Source organism: Pan paniscus, chromosome 10, assembly GCF_029289425.2.
Source record: "Pan paniscus chromosome 10, NHGRI_mPanPan1-v2.0_pri, whole genome shotgun sequence".
Classification (NCBI taxonomy): Eukaryota; Metazoa; Chordata; class Mammalia; order Primates; family Hominidae; genus Pan; species Pan paniscus.
Genome location: NC_073259.2, coordinates 24,136,486 through 24,152,897, shown reverse-complemented (window position 1 = coordinate 24,152,897; position 16,412 = coordinate 24,136,486). Strand labels below are relative to the sequence as shown.

The window sequence follows — 16,412 nt, the reverse complement described above, 5'->3', positions numbered from 1 at the left end:
CTTTTCTTTATCCTTCCCTTTCTGCCATATACCCCATTCCCCAAAGCCTGACATGAGGAAAGAATTAGATAAGATTTTATTAATATATTTTACTATTCTGAGAGGGCTTTGAACATTATCACTTTTCAGTGGTATGGCATTGAACAGTAAATGCCACCATAAGTAAAATTATATGGGTTGGGAGTAGGGATGTTTCAGAGCTACAACTACAGAGCAGGTATCTTCATTGCTTACTGAAAACCAAGCCTTGTATGGAGAGCACAGAAGAGTAAAACATTTGACTAGCGAGAAAGACACAGTATTGTACTACACAGATAGTATGTGTCTTCCTTTTTAATGCAAATTTCTAGAGACTCAAAACTTGTCCCAAAGACAAGTTTTCGTAGAGTTTTATGGACTCATTTATGCATTTATTATAAAATCAAATGGTCTTTGGAATATTTTAATACTTTGGTATATATTTTTAATGGTCCAGGAGTAACATTTTATTTTGCTGAAATTTTGCTAGTGCCCTTGTGAAAGGATGCCGTTGTTTGGAGATTGACTGCTGGGATGGAGCACAAAATGAACCTGTTGTATATCATGGCTACACACTCACAAGCAAACTTCTGTTTAAAACTGTTATCCAAGCTATACACAAGTATGCATTCATGGTATGTACATATCTTTGTTCAACTGTAGCTATTTAAACAGAAGCAATTCTAATTTACTTGCTTCAAAATCCTATAATGCTTAGCCTTACTTTAGATGATATTTCAAATTGTGGGTTATGATCCATTAGTAGGCAGTGGAATCCATGTTGTATATAGTTAAAGGTAGATTTATCAAAGTTAGTTTCAGGTGGTAAGGTACATAGTGTTTCATGGAACTTTTTGTTTACTCGTGTGTGTGTGTATTGTTTCACAATGTAAAATATATTTATTATTGTGGATGATGGCCAGGAAAGTTTGAGAAATACTGGTCTAGGTAATAGTAGATAGTTTACCAATATTCAACTCTTTTACTTTCAAGACAAAATAAAATGTGTCAACAATGCATCATTTCAATTGCTGACATTTTAATGACTATAATGACAGCTATTGATATAGTAAGAAATGTTCAGAAGTTTACTTTGGATTCAACAATGTTTAATTTATTACAGATTCAACGATATAGTTATTCCTAGAATTTGGGCTCAGTTTATGAATCCTACTCTATAAATTGAGCAGGTTTTTGCAATCCCTCAATGTTAAGGAGTTCTAAATAACACTGGTTTCATTTATAAACATGGCTAATTTTGTACCTTCAGACATTTTGTTGTTTTTGTAAACTTAACACACTTGATTTCTTAAGTACTTCAATTATAGTACAATTTCAGTACAATCAAAATGACTAAAAGAATTCTTACTATGTACTAAAACTGTGTAATGTGTACCTAATACATTAAATTTACAAATGTAATAAACTTAAAGTTCTCTTATGTCAATACATTACATAATCTGTCAACATAAACTTAAAATCACAAATTTATATAAATTTATCTACTATACATTAAAATGGAGTACAAAATAAATATTTCAAAGATACAAATATCATATATGAACAATTTCTATCTTAATAGAAAAACATTGAGAGTATGGCACTGATTCTCCTAAACATGTAGTTTCTATTATTTCTAAATTTATTTATTTCTACTCCAGTCTCTTTCTTGAATTCACACCAATGTACACAACTGCCTGTTTGACATTACCACTTGGATATGAATAGGCATATTTAACTTAACATGTTTAAAATTGAGCTCCCTGATATTTCTCTAGTCCTGCTCTCGCCACGATCTTCCCCATCTCATCAATGACAACTTTCATGTGCTCTAACCAAGACCTTTTTTGCCAACTGTAGCCTTCTTCTCCTTCTCTCAATCCCCTCAATCAATTCTTCAGTAAATCATCTTGGCTTTACTTTTATTATTATTATTATTATACTTTAAGTTTTAGGGTACATGTGCACAATGTGCAGGTTAGTTACATATGGATACATGTGCCATGTTGGTGTGCTGCACCCACTAACTCGTCATTTAGCATTAGGTATATCTCCTAATGCTATCCCTCCCCCCTCCCCCTACCCCACAACAGTCCCCAGAGTGTGATGTTCCCCTTCCTGTGTCCATGTGTTTTCATTGTTCAATTCCCACCTATGAGTGAGAACATGCGGTGTTTGGTTTTTTGTCCTTGCGATAGTTTGCTGAGAATGATGGTTTCCAGTTTCATCCATGTCCCTACAAAGGACATGAACTCTTCATTTTTTATGGTTGCATAGTATTCCATGGTGTATATGTGCCACATTTTCTTAATCCAGTCTATCGTTGTTGGACATTTAGGTTGGTTCCAAGTCTTTGCTATTGTGAATAGTGCCGCAGTAAACATACGTGTGCATGTGTCTTTATAGCAGCATGATTTGTAATCCTTTGGGTATATACCTAGTAATGGGATGGCTGGGTCAAATGGTATTTCTAGTTCTAGATCCCTGAGGAATCGCCACACTGACTTCCACAATGGTTGAACTAGTTTACAGTCCCACCAACAGTGTAAAAGTGTTCCTATTTCTCCACATCCTCTCTAGCACCTGTTGTTTCCTGACTTTTTAATGATCGCCATTCTAACTGGTGTGAGATCGCATCTCATTGTGGTTTTGATTTGCATTTCTCTGATGGCCAGTGATGATGAGCATTTTTTCATGTGTTTTTTGGCTGCATAAATGTCTTCTTTTGAGCAGTGGCTTTACTTTTAAAATGTATCCTGAATTTAACTATCTCTGCCCATTTTTACTGTCACTGTCGTAGTCAACCAACATCACCTCTCATTTAAATGATCCCACCGCCCTCTTCTCTGATATTCTTGCTTCTTTTCTTATTCCCCTGCAATCTCATCTCAACATATCAACCAGAGTGATTTTTGGTAACTCAGACTATGTCATTCCCCTTCTCAAAGCCTTCGGCCTCACTCAAAATAAAAGCTGAAATTTGTACAATGACTCACAAGGCCATAAGTGCTCAGTTTTTCATTACCTATTTTAACTCTCCTGCTACTCCATCCCTGTTCACTTGGCCATTCTGGCCTCCTTCGTCTTTTTCAGACATATCTCAAGGCCTTTGTACTTGCTATTCCCCCTTTATATGAAATACTCTTCCCAAATATTTGCATGGCTAACTCCCTCACCTAATTCAGAGTGGAAAAATGAATTTAAAAAAATAGTGACAGTCTTAAAATTCAAAGGCCTTGCAAGGATGAAAAGCCTACAGCTTCTAAGATTCCAAAAAGCAAGAAATGGGCAACTAGATAAGAAAAAGAGACAAAATGCAATGCTTTCTATTATTTCCAATAGGAAGAAAAGAAGCAACATTATGTTTATTTGCAGATGACATAATCCTGTATGTAAAAAAGCCCAACAATTCCCCACAAAAAACCCTGTTAGAACTCATAAATGAATTCAGTAAAGTTGCAGAACACAAAATCGACATATTTAAATCAGTAGTATTTTTATACGCAAATAGTGACCTAATTGAAAGAAATTAAGAAAAAATCTCATTTACAATAGTATAAAAATGACATATCTAGGAATAAATTTAACCAAGGAAGTGAAAGATCTGTATACTGAAAACTATAAAACATGGATGAAAGAAATTGGAGACACAAATACGTGAAAAGATATCCTATACTCCTGAATCAGAAGATATAAAATAATATTGTTAAAATGTTCATGCTGTCTAAAGCAATACACAGGGTTTTTTTTCCCTTGGGGTGTGGTATTGTTATGTTGTCAAGGCTGGTGTCAAAGTCCCAGCCTCAGAAGATCCTCTCATCTTGGCCTTCCAAAGTGCTGGGATTACAGGTGTGAACAACTATACTAGGCTACAGTATACAGATTTAATGCAATTCTTATCAAAATTCCAAAGGCATTATTCATAGAAATAGAAAAAAAAGTCCTAAAATTTGTAAAGAAGTATAAAAGACTTCAAATAGCCAAAATAATGCTGAGAAATGAAAACAAAGTTGGAGGCATCACACTTTCTGATTTAAAATTATATTACAAAGCTATAGTAATCAATACAGCATGGTCCTGTGCAGAAAAACAGACATATAGACCAGTGGAACAGAATAGAGAGCCTAGAGATCAACCTAAGCATATATGGTCAACCTAATTTTTGTCAAGGAGACCAAGAAGGCAAAATGGTAAAGGATAGTGTCTTCAATAAATGGTACTGAAAAAACTGAATTTCGACATGCTAAAGAACGAAATTAGACCCTTATCTTATGCCATACACAACGAATCATGTTAAAATGGATAAAGAACTTACATATAATATTAGAAACTATGAAAACCCTAAAAGGGAACATAGGGGAAAAGCTCCTAGACACTGACTTTGGCAATTATTATTTTGATATTACATCAAAAGCTCAGATCACAAAAGCAAAAATAAATAACTGGGACTACATCAAACTAATAAGCTTTTGCACAGCAAAGGAAACAATCAACCAACAAAATCAAAGGGCAGCCTATGAATTGGGGAAAAAATATTTGCAAACCATGTATCTGATAAGGGAGTAATATCCAAATTTTATAAAGAATTCATACAACTCATTAGTGGAAAAAAAACTTGATTAAAAAATGAACAAAAAACCTGAATAGGCATTTCTCCAAAGAAGACATGAAAATGGCCAACAAGTATATGAAAAGGTACTCAACATTATTAGTCACCAGGGAAATGCAAATCAAAACCACTATGAGATACCACCTCACAGTCTTACCATGTTAGAAGGTCTCATCAAAAAGTCAAATGATAACAAACGTTGGCGAGGGCGTGGCAAAAAGGGAACTCTGTACACTGATGATGGAAATGTAGATTGGTACCACCAATGGGAATACAGCATGGAGGTTTCTAAAGAAATAAAAAATAGAGCCACCATATGACCCAGTAATCCCTCTTCTGGGTACATACCCAAAGGGAATTAAATAACCATCTCATAAAGTTTTTGTGCTGCAGTGTTCACTGTAGAATTGTTCACAATAGACATGATATGGAAACAACCTAGTGTTCATTGACAGACAAATGAATAAAGTAAATGGATATATGCAATGGAATATGATTCAGTCTTTACAAAGAATGAGATCTTTCCATTTACCACAACATGAGTCAGGACATGATGTTAAGTGAAATAAGCCAGACACGGAAAGAAATAATGCCTGATCTCACTTTTATGTGGAATTTAGAAAAAAAACTCTCAAATGTACAGAGATAGATAACAAAACAGTGGTTGACAGGAACGAGGTGTGAGGAGGGAGAAGAAAATGGAGAAAGGTAGGTCAGAGGCTACAAAGTAGCACATATGTAGGATGAAAAAGTCTAGACATCTAATGTATCATATGAGGATTATAGGTAATAAAATTGTACTGTATATGGTATTCATGCTGAATGAATAGATTTTAGCTGCTCTTGCTACAAAAATTTTAAAAAGGGTAACTGTGAAATGATGGATAGATGGATATGTTAATTTGATTCACTGTAATAACCTTCTTACTATCTACGTGTGTTCCATAACATCATGTTGTATACCTTAAGTATACACAATAAAATGCGTGTAAAAACACCTGAAAGAGCAAGAAGTGAGATTTTAAACAAGGCTTTGAGCAGTGGAGACTCAATGAGACTTCCCAGCTGAACAAGGTGACTCAGTTTTGCAGCATAGATAAGATTAAAGTTTAGACTTCCTACTCAAGGTAGTCACTATTAATTTGGAAAAAGAGGACATGAAATTAAATAGACAATAATTATGACTAGGGAAGTCATAATTTGGTCTAGTTGCATGAGTTTACTAGAATAAATACATAAGAAATCTAAGTTTTGAGGGACTTATACTGCCAAAAAAACCTCATAAGTATGACTCTTAGGTGAGCCTTAAAACAGCCTTTGGTAAGGAAATGGGGGGCAAACTTTGCTTGGCTTTCAAGAGAGCAAACTCCTCAACATCCACTTTCAATGTGGCCAGGGAAGATAAAAGAAAGAGGATCTTCCCACAAGATGGAGCCAAGAAGAAAGAGAAATGATGTCAGTGACATCAGGGCCTCATGGAAGAATCCACCTTTTAGGCCATCACTTTGCCCAGTCTCAGAATTACTTATTATATTTGGAAAAAACTTTACCTATTCTTTTGGGATCAGAGTGAGTCAGTGGACTCACTCTAGTTGAGAAGATCATTGTGTAGGTCAAATAAGGGCTTCCAAAAATATTAAGTTTTAATTCCTGGAACTTGTAAATGTTGTTTTATTTGGAAAAAGTGTCTTTGTAGATGTAATTAAGTTAAAGACCTCTAGATGGGGAGATTATTCTGGATTATTTGAGTAGGCGCTAAACACCATCATAAGGACTTTTATAAGAAGGAAGTAGAGAGAGATTTGATACACCAAAGGAGGAGGCAATGGGAAGACAGGGACAGAGATTAGAGAGATGTGGCCACAAGCCAAGGAATGTGGGCAGCCACCCAAACCTGGAAGAGGCAAGGAGGATTCTTCTCCAGTGCCTTCCAAGGGAGTGCAGCCTTACCAACACCTTGATTTGAGACCAGTGAAACTGATTTCAAACTTCTGGTGACTAGACAGTGAGAGAATAAATGTTGTTGTTTTAAGCCACCAACGTTTGTAGTAATTTTTGTCACAGCAGCCACAGAGCAATACACTCATACATTAAAAAGACATAGTAATAATCGACCCTGTTCTGAGTGCTGTGAAAATGCAGTAAGACTTGTGATTCCCTGGCTTGTTTACAAATTGGTAAATTTGTGCCCTGATAAGTATATGTGAAATCAAAACAAAGAAAAAAATCATAAATAAGATCCAATGATGTTTTGTTCCCTATTTAATGGCAAGTTTTGAAGTTACAGCAATGAGAAAGGGCAGAAAATACCTTTGTAGAGCCACCTTCACTTAATAAAACTCCTTTGCTATTAGAAACTGGAAATATCTTTATCTTTGTTTCTAATTCTAAAACAATGAGTTTTGATTTCAGAACTTAAAACTGAAAAAGCAGAATATTGACATTTCCCCCAACTCATCAGTGTTAATAATGTTTTTGTTTCACTTTTTAAAATCTCTAAATATTTGTATATTAACAATAAAAATATAGCATGCTACTTTTTGGTAACTTGCTTTTCTTCATAAACCCGTAGATAACTTTCTATAGCAGTATAGATAGCTCTGTCTTCTTCTTCTTTTTTTTTATTTTTATTTTTGAGACAGAGTCTCGTTCCGTCACCCAGGCTGGAGTGCAATGGTGCAATCTCGGCTCACTGCAACCTCCACCTCCCGGTTCAAGCACTTCTCCTGCCTCAGCCTCCCAGGTAACTGGGATTACAGGCACCTGCCACCACGCCTAGCTAATTTGCTTTTTTGCATTTTTAGTAGAGATGGGGTTTCGCCATGTTGGCCAGCCTGGTCTCGAACTCCTGACCCCAGGTGATCCACCCGCCTCGGCCTCCCAAAGTGCTGGGATTACAGGTGTGAGCCACCATGCTCATCCTGCCTTCTTCTTAATTGGTCTATATCATTCCTTTATATGGATATGGTATAATTTGTTTATTATTATTATTATTATTTTTGAGATGGAGTCTTGCTCTGTCACCCAGGCTGGAATGCAATGGCGCAACCTCGGCTCATTGTAATCTCTGCCTCCCGGGTTCAAGTGATTCTCCTGCCTTAGTGTCCTGAGTAGCTGGGATTACAGGCACACGCTACCACACCTGGCTAATTTTTGTGATTTTAGTAGAGATGGGGTTTCACTATTTTGGACAAGCTGGCCTCGAACTCCTGACCTCAGGTGATCTGCCCACCTCAGCCTCCCAAAGTGCTGGGATTACAGGTGTGAGCCACTGAGCCTGGCCAGTATAATTTATTTAAATAAGTACTCACTGATGGATGCTTCAGTTGTTCCTATTCTTTTGGTGCAAATAGTAATACATTTCTTTTTATGCAGATTTAATGGTCTCTGTTTTGCCAAACTCAAAAGTACTTTCAGTTTAAAGAATACTTATTTTGCAAAGGTACTAAACGTTAGAAGTAAGTTTTAAAATACATTAAGCACTTATATTAATTGCCTTACAATTATTTAGAAGTTTTGATGAATAACCATAGTAATGGTTACTTTTTTAGACATCTGACTACCCAGTGGTGCTCTCTTTAGAAAATCACTGCTCCACTGCCCAACAAGAAGTAATGGCAGACAATTTGCAGGCTACTTTTGGAGAGTCCTTGCTTTCTGATATGCTTGATGATTTTCCTGATACTCTACCATCACCAGAGGTAACATTTTTTTCTGAGAAACTCAGGTTAAGAAAAAAGTCCATGAAAACATGTCACTGTTATATTGGCCCGTGAAACTGGGCTAGAGACCAATGAAAATGCTTAGTTTTGATCACGTATAGAGGTTTATCTTTGCAATGTTGCTTAGGGAATGTTCTCATGAATGCTTAGGTGAATATATTTCGATAAAATGTATATATATATACATACAACCCACATTTTGATTGTGTCTCCTACCCCATGGGTCCACAATATCAAAGCAATTAGTATTAAGGACCAGAAATTTAGTATGTTTTACAGGCAAAAGTCCTAGAAAGTGGCAAAAGTTCTAGATTATAAATAGAGTCAGTACCCAATATCTCAACAGCTGGGTAGCAAGTTCCCCTTTAAAAAATCTACTCTTTTCAATTTCCCTGTCTCTATGACCCTTTCCGTCTTAATTTGAGCATACTGAAGTATTTGCTTTGAAAAATCACGTCCACATCTACCATCAGGACTTCACTTCTCTCTCTGGCTGTCTCTTTATTACTCCCTCTCTATGGCCCGGTGCAGTGACTCATGCCTGTAATCCCAGCACCTTGGGAGGCTGAGGAGGGCGGATCCCCTGAGGTTAGGAGTTCACAACCAGCCTTGAGCAACATGGTGAAACCCCGTCTCTACTAAAAATACAAAAATTAGCTGGGTGTCGTGGCATCCACCTGTAATCCCAGCTACTAGGGAGACTGAGGCAGGAGAATCGCTTGAACCCGGGAGGCGGGGGTTACAGTGAGCCAAGATTGAGCTACTGCACTCCAGCCTGGGCAAAAAGAACGAAACTCCTTCTTATTGAAAAAAAAAGAAAGAAAGGAATTACTCCCTCTCACGGCCCAAATTTTCATTTTCTTGTCTCCTTGCAACCTGTTCAGTCCCTCTTTCTCTTCTAATTGCTTCACAGGAAAGTTCCCATCACATTCATCAAGGATTTTCTTACTGATAAATTCTAATGAACCTCTTTTAGTCTTCATCTGGTTGTCCTCTCATTAACATTCAATACTGTGGACCTCCACTTCCTTTCCCTGAATTACTTTCTGCTGTAACACCACATTCTTTAGCCTTCCCTCACTCCTCTTTGACCACTCCTGCTTAGTTTCCTTTGCTGGGCCTTTCTCCCTATCCCAAATTTTATCAGATTACAAATAAACTTTATTTTTGATGAATAGTATTGTCTAACAACAAATAGTTTGGTTTTGACATGTCTTCATTTTTGCTAGACATAACAATATTTTTGTAATATTTGGGTATTTCCCTCTATATTTTCCTTATTTTTTTTTTGCCAACTTAAAATAATCAAAAGGCTTGGGATTCAGTTAGAAGAATTTATTCAAGTGCAAAGTGTAAGGGTAGCTTTCTGGGACACACAAGACAGCAAAGAATAGTAGTCATTGCTCCTGGTGTGGGAAAAAGTGAAAATTGTTTTATACAGGCAAAAACAGAGGTACAGAACAGAATTACAGTATTCTCCACACAAGGGCTAACGTACAGATTTAAGATTTGATTGGCTACGGTTGATTACACTCTAAGGGGTTTGCTTAACATTCTATTGTAAAGAGGTAATCACAAGGTTCTCTATCTCTAAGGTCATTTAGTCAGGGTTTGAATAAAGAATAAGGAGTCTGGTCAATGTATAACATCTCAACACAAAGGTCAGAAAGCAATGGTCATGCACCATCGAAGAAAAACAGCTGTATTACATGACTAAGTTTCCAGGGCTGAACTTTTCTCCTTGACATAATAAATTTGGAAGATCTTCAAATTTTACTTCTTTTAACATTTTATTTAAATCAGTGAAAAATTTTCAAGTGAAAGTGTTGTGACACTAGTGACAAGACATATAGGGCTGATGATAGAACTGAGACAGAAAAGAATGAACTGTGTGATAAACGGAAAGACCATGGTTCTTTTGTGGCATAAGAATGCCCACAGACTCAATGTGTTCAATTGTGGTGGAAAGAAATAGTAAAGAATTTCGAAACATATCATCAAAGATTAAACCCGAATCATAGTCCAATTCTAGAACTTATAATTTTCAGCTTTCTTGGAAGAGAATCCCACTTCCTATTATATATGAATCTATTTTTCTAGCATTCCCGTACATAGCTTTCATTCAAATTTTAGCTCCATATTAAAGCAGGGAGGTGCTTTTCAATGAGTAAATGAAGAATTAAAGTTACCCTGTAATCCCAGCTACTTGGGAGGCTGAGGCAGGAGAATCTCTTGAACCCAGGAGGCGGAGGTTGCAGTGAGCTGAGATCATGTCACTGCACTCCATCCTGGGTGACAGAGTGAGACTCCGTCTCTAAAAAAAAAAAAAAAAGTTACCTTATCCTACAATATTCAGTCCTTGTGTGTAAAAGAATTGCCTAGAGACTTATTTAGGGAGGCCCAATTCCAGCCCCACAATTCAAGATTCTGATTCCCTTATTTTGAAGTAGATCCTAGGAATTTGTCGCTTTCCCAAGCTGATAATATTCTTGATACATGGGATTGCAGAGTGCATTTGGTAAACTCTGCAGTGGAGAGTATCATAAGGGTCATTGTGAAAGAGGGAAGACCCAAGATGATGGAATAATTTGAATGGATACCTGAGGATGACAAAAGAGAAAGGACAATCAAAGCTCCTTGGAGAAAAGAACTTTACTTTATAACCCAGATTTCAGCATTGTATATAACACAGCCGGTACTTAAATGTACTTGTTAAATTAAAGAAATTATCCTAAGGGCAGGAATAACCAAGTGAAAGAATGGAACCAGAAGCCTTCAGATTTAGAACAAGTGACACTGATGGTAAATTTTGCTATGCTTCTAAGTTTGAAGGACAGAAAATATTAAGTTAATGATGTTTATGTGTAATACAGAAGAAATTTGAAGAGCCTTTATTACGAATCTTTAATTTAGTCTATACTAGATGCCAGACACTTATGATAGACATTTTAATATACCTGATTTCATTTAATACTTTTTAATGTTGGATAAGAAAATGATGAGCTGAAGCTTTTACTACCAGAAGTTGTAACATTTTCATTGCAATATCATGGTAAGTATTTATATATATATACTTTTCACATATTTCAAATTGTTGGAATAGTACCAACTTGTGAGATATAAAAAGCAATGGCATATGGTAAATCTCAATCACAACAGGCTTATTTTTTGGTGAATTACAATCAATAGCATTATATCACTGTATTCATTCCTCTACTGAGATGTGAATAGGGGTATGGGAAAAAATGGAGTTCTTACATCTTATTACTGTAGGCTAATTGGAAATATAGTGAAACACTTTTCAGTGACTGTTACAATGCAAATTTACTTGTAAATGTGTAATTGTATCTCTCAAATTGTTTCCTTAGGCACTAAAATTCAAAATATTAGTTAAAAATAAGAAAATAGGAACCTTAAAGGAAACGCGTGAAAGAAAAGGTTCTGATAAGCGTGGTAAGGTGGAGGAATGGGAAGAAGAAGTGGCAGATGGAGAGGAGGAGGAGGAGGAGGAGGAGGAGGAGAAATTCAAAGAATCAGAAGTATTGGAATCTGTTTTAGGAGACAATCAAGACAAGGAAACAGGGGTAAAAAAGTTACCTGGAGTAATGCTTTTCAAGAAAAAGAAGGTGAGGTGGTGCTTTGTGAAAATCTTACAAGTGATTGGAAAGTTTTCTAATTTTATTCTTGGAGATTTTTTTTAAAATTCTGGAGAAAAATCATTTTCCTTCTTATAAAAACTCTAGTCTATCATTTACAATTTACTTTGAAAACATCGATGGTGGAAGATGAATTTTTTAAATTGCCTCTTTTCTTATGTTAGCTGCTTAAACATTTTTTTTCTCTAGGCTGAGCACAGTGGCTCATGCCTGTAATCCCAGCACTTTGGGAGGCTGAGGTGGGTGGATCACATGAAGTCAGGAGTTTGAGATCAGCCTGGCCAACATGGTGAAACCCCGTCTCTACTAAAAATACAAAAATTAGCCGGGCATGGTGACGCATGCCTGTAGTTCCAACTACTTGTGACGCTGAAGCAGGAGAATTGCTTGAACCTGGGACGCGGATGTTGCAGTGAGCCGAGATCGAGCCATTGCACTCCAGCCTGGGCAACAGAATGAGAGATCCTGTTTCAAAAAAAAAAAAAAATTCTCTATAATTGATAAATATTATGCATTCTTATGAAGCAGGCTTTGTGCGAAGTGCAAAAGATGCAGAGATACACAACGTAATTTCCCTGGTCCCAAGTAAAGACAAAGACAAGATTCAATATTTATAATACATAGTGTTATATGTATATACATTAGCATGATGAAAGAAAGTATATTAGGTTGCATGTGACACAAAACCAATCCAGCTGGTTTAAATAAAATGATAATTAATTAATTGGCCTACATAGATGAAAAGTTCAGTGAAAGGGATTTTAGTTTAAAAAATGACTTGATATAGTGTCTCACATAAAGTCAGCAGAACTTCAATTCTTTCTCCAGCTTTGCTCCCACTTCCTCTGTGTTGGTGCATGGCTATTGCAAGGAGTCAGCTTTATATCATTTCAGCTTCAAATCCAGTGGAATGCCTATCTCTTGGCAGAGCAAGCAATTTTTTTTTTTTTGTACGTTGGCTCTGATCTGGTTATGCGCACATCCCAGAATCAATTACTGTTGCTAGGGGAATGCAAAGCTCTGTTTAGCTGGCCCAATCTGCCTGACTCATACTTGGATTGAGCATGAGCAAGAAATGTTTTCCCAAAACAAAACTTGGGAAATGGCTAAAAAGAAGTGTAAAAGAAATAGATGCCAGGTTGTGAAATGGCAAATGTTCGCTGTGTAATAGAAGTCATTTCAATATAAATTTATTCATGACAAAAATTCCTAAAATTATAAAATTCATGGGAATACACTGAGATCTTTAGGAAAAAATAAATAGTAATAATTGTGGTCCTCCATACTTATTACATTAATCATGATTTTTAAATTTAAGCTAGCTTATATTAACATTAAATTTTTTTTGTTCCCAAAAATAATCACATTGAGTTAATCAAATGGTGTTTGAGGAGATAATCTTATGAAAAGATAAAAATCATTTATTTGAAAGTGTATTTTCTTTACTAGAAAAAGATTTTTTTTCCCAATGATTAGCATAAAAATGTAAAATTACTGCATTTTATTTTTAGACCAGGAAGCTAAAAATTGCTCTGGCTTTATCTGATCTTGTCATTTATACGAAAGCTGAGAAGTTCAAAAGCTTTCAACATTCAAGATTATATCAGCAATTTAATGAAAATAATTCTATTGGGGAGACACAAGCCCGAAAACTTTCAAAATTGCGAGGTAAATTTTTTGTGACTCAAATAGATGAAATGTTTAAATGAGTTAGATTCACTGCTAGGGTGTTAAGATTGCTCAATGATATTTACAAAATGTATATTCTCATAAAATTTCAACACATTTAACATAATTTAGAATGGGGTTACATACCTCAGGTCTCATTAAGTTTTATTTCATGGATCTTAGCCATTAATTAACTTTCCTAAGCCATGACATTTTGATTGAGAATGTCCGATGTGGCCACATTTGTTGAGGGCTGGGGGGCTGTGGTGAGCAGTTTGTATAGGAGAGCAGTGGCAGGGCTGCAGAGGGAGGCAGAGCCGAATTAGAAGGCTTGAACTTTGTCCTGGAAGCGAAGGTGCGCAGGAGAAGATTGAACTCTCAGGAGTGGCATGATCCACTGTATTTCTAAACAATACCTCTGATAGCAGCCAAAGGGTGAGATTGCAGGCAGGAAGGTGGTAATAAAGATTTCTGGCAGTGAGAGCGGAGACAGGATGAACTCTGTGGATTTAATAGGCATTGAAGAGGGTAGGGTTAATCAGACTTGGAGGCTCTATGTCTATGGTGAAGGAAGCGGAAGAAATGGTGCCCAGGCTGGACTACCAGATGGCTGTGCAGAGTGTGCATGCCCCACTGCACACCTGTAGAGGTGCCATCTGTCTCTGCATCTTCCTTTCACTGCGTCTAATTCTAAAACGGAGGTGGTTATTCTGTTTGGCAGTGCCCAAGGTAAAACGGGGCCTGAGAAAGAGAATAGAAAGAAGACTCATTATGTGGGGAATGTCCCAAACTTAAAAGGGAATGAGCAACTAACTTAACAGCCAGGTGACTCTGCTAATCCTCAAAAAATGGCAGTTTTTTTTAGTAGTAGGGGTATGGGGGAAGTAGGGACAATAATGGATACAAAACTATAGTTACATAGAATGAATAAGACATAGTATTTGATAGTGATACAGTCAACAATAGTTTATTGTATATTTAAAAATAACTAAAAGAGTATAATTGGATTGTTTGTTACACAAAGGATAAATGCTTGGGGTGATGGATACACCACTTATCCTGATGTGTTACTAGACATTGTATATCTTTGTCAAAATATCTTGTGTACTCCATAAATATATTTATCTATGTACCCACAAAAATTAAAAGTTAAAAAAATGCAATCTACCACCTTGTGTAGAAACACCACAGAAGGAAAATCAGCACCCGCAATTGACTTGAGAAAAGCTGCTGGCTGTTTGGGAATGCGGATTCTGATAGCTTTAATGATTAACCTTATTGGGCTGGTCATAGATACCCAAAGATTTTGAAGTATACTTTAGTTCATATTCTCTAACTATCTATTAGAGAGATCCTGGATTTTTTAAAGGCTCTTTTCCTTTTTTAACCTGTGTGTTGTAACCAAAAATCAATTCAGTAGGTCTGGACTACAGTTAAATAATAGAATAGAATAGAGTAGTATAGAGTAGAATGGAATGGGATGGAATGGAATGGAATGGAGTAGAATAGAATAGAATAGAATAGAATAAAAGTGTATTGCAAGCAGTAATAATAAATATGGTTTTATGAAGCAATTGTGCATCGTGCATGTGTGTTGGATTGTAAAATGTATTTCTTACTATAAGGTATGGTTAAGAGAGTTTGAATGACACGCTTTACTGGTCTCTGTTCCTTCATGTCGTTCATAAGGACAGGTCCTGTAGGCACAGCATAAATTAATTATAATTATATTACTCTCATCATATTAAATACTTGCAAAAATTTTGGAAAGGAATTAGATAGTTCTGAGTAGAGTCAAAGTATAACATTACCATTTCTTTGAAGGGGCATAGAGCATTTTTCTTGCACCAAAAGTTAATAGTAAATAATCAATGATGTCTGCAAAGGTTTAACTTCAAGGATGCCAATTATTATTATAAACATAATGAAAATCATTAAAAATAATGTTGTAGATGAATATTATTGAAATGAAATGATGTTCACATTATTATTGTAAATAAAGATAATGGTTTGTGAAAGGGAACAAACATTATCATTCAACTAAAAATTATACACATACAAAAGAATGGGAAGATATATGTGAAGGAGTTATCAGTGGTTATCAGTTGAATGATGACATATGGTTTGATTTGTTCTTTGATGTCCTATTTTACAGTAAACATGAACTGTATTTGTAATAACAAACATGTTTATTTTCTAAAGGTTAATCTCAGAAATAACAAAATCATATTATGTTATGAGACCTTAGTCATCATTCACATTTATTACTTTGTAAAAAATGAGAAACATTAAGACTCAGAAGAGTATGTGTTTTGCCTAAGGACAGACATCTGTTAGGACTAGATAAGGGGGCATGATACTTGGACACCTATGCTGTATTTATACATACAGGGTTTCAAAATAAACTTTCCCTCAAGGAATGTGTAACTTTTGAAAATAAATATTGAGAAAATTAACTGTAATTTTTAATTTGACAGTGCTTCCTAAATAATATATTTAGGGTGAGGGGAGAGGTGATTCTATTCTAGTTGGTTTAGCAAATGAAGTGAGCCATAAGCAGTAACCATTCTCCCATGATGAGTCACTATATCAGCAGGAATGGTTGCAGAAACAGGATCTGTTTAATGAAAAAAGAAAATCCTTGGAGAAGCATGAAATTTGTGTTCAAAAATTTGAAGAAGGTGCCAAATGGTAAAGGGTTTAAGTTAGTTGGAATCTCAAGTGACTTAAATATTATAT

The 16,412-nt window shown here is 35.8% G+C and overlaps 1 protein-coding gene across 5 annotated transcripts in view; it reads left to right on the top strand.

The window, feature by feature from the left end:
* The window catches only part of PLCZ1 (phospholipase C zeta 1), an 89,980-nt gene that overhangs the window by 22,676 nt on the left and 50,892 nt on the right, over nt 1-16,412 (top strand). For 3 of the 5 annotated variants that reach the window (XR_008620383.1, XM_055095442.1, XM_057299392.1), the window contains 4 exons: nt 509-653; nt 8,179-8,328; nt 11,718-11,975; nt 13,517-13,673. Coding sequence is in view for 3 of the 5 variants with exons in the window: in XM_055095442.1 (XP_054951417.1) it covers nt 509-653; nt 8,179-8,328; nt 11,718-11,975; nt 13,517-13,673 (710 nt within the window). In the remaining 2 variants the exon portion in view is untranslated. The remainder of the gene's footprint in view (nt 1-508; nt 654-8,178; nt 8,329-11,717; nt 11,976-13,516; nt 13,674-16,412) is intronic. The other 2 variants (XR_008620384.1, XM_057299393.1) reach the window with 1 other exon arrangement.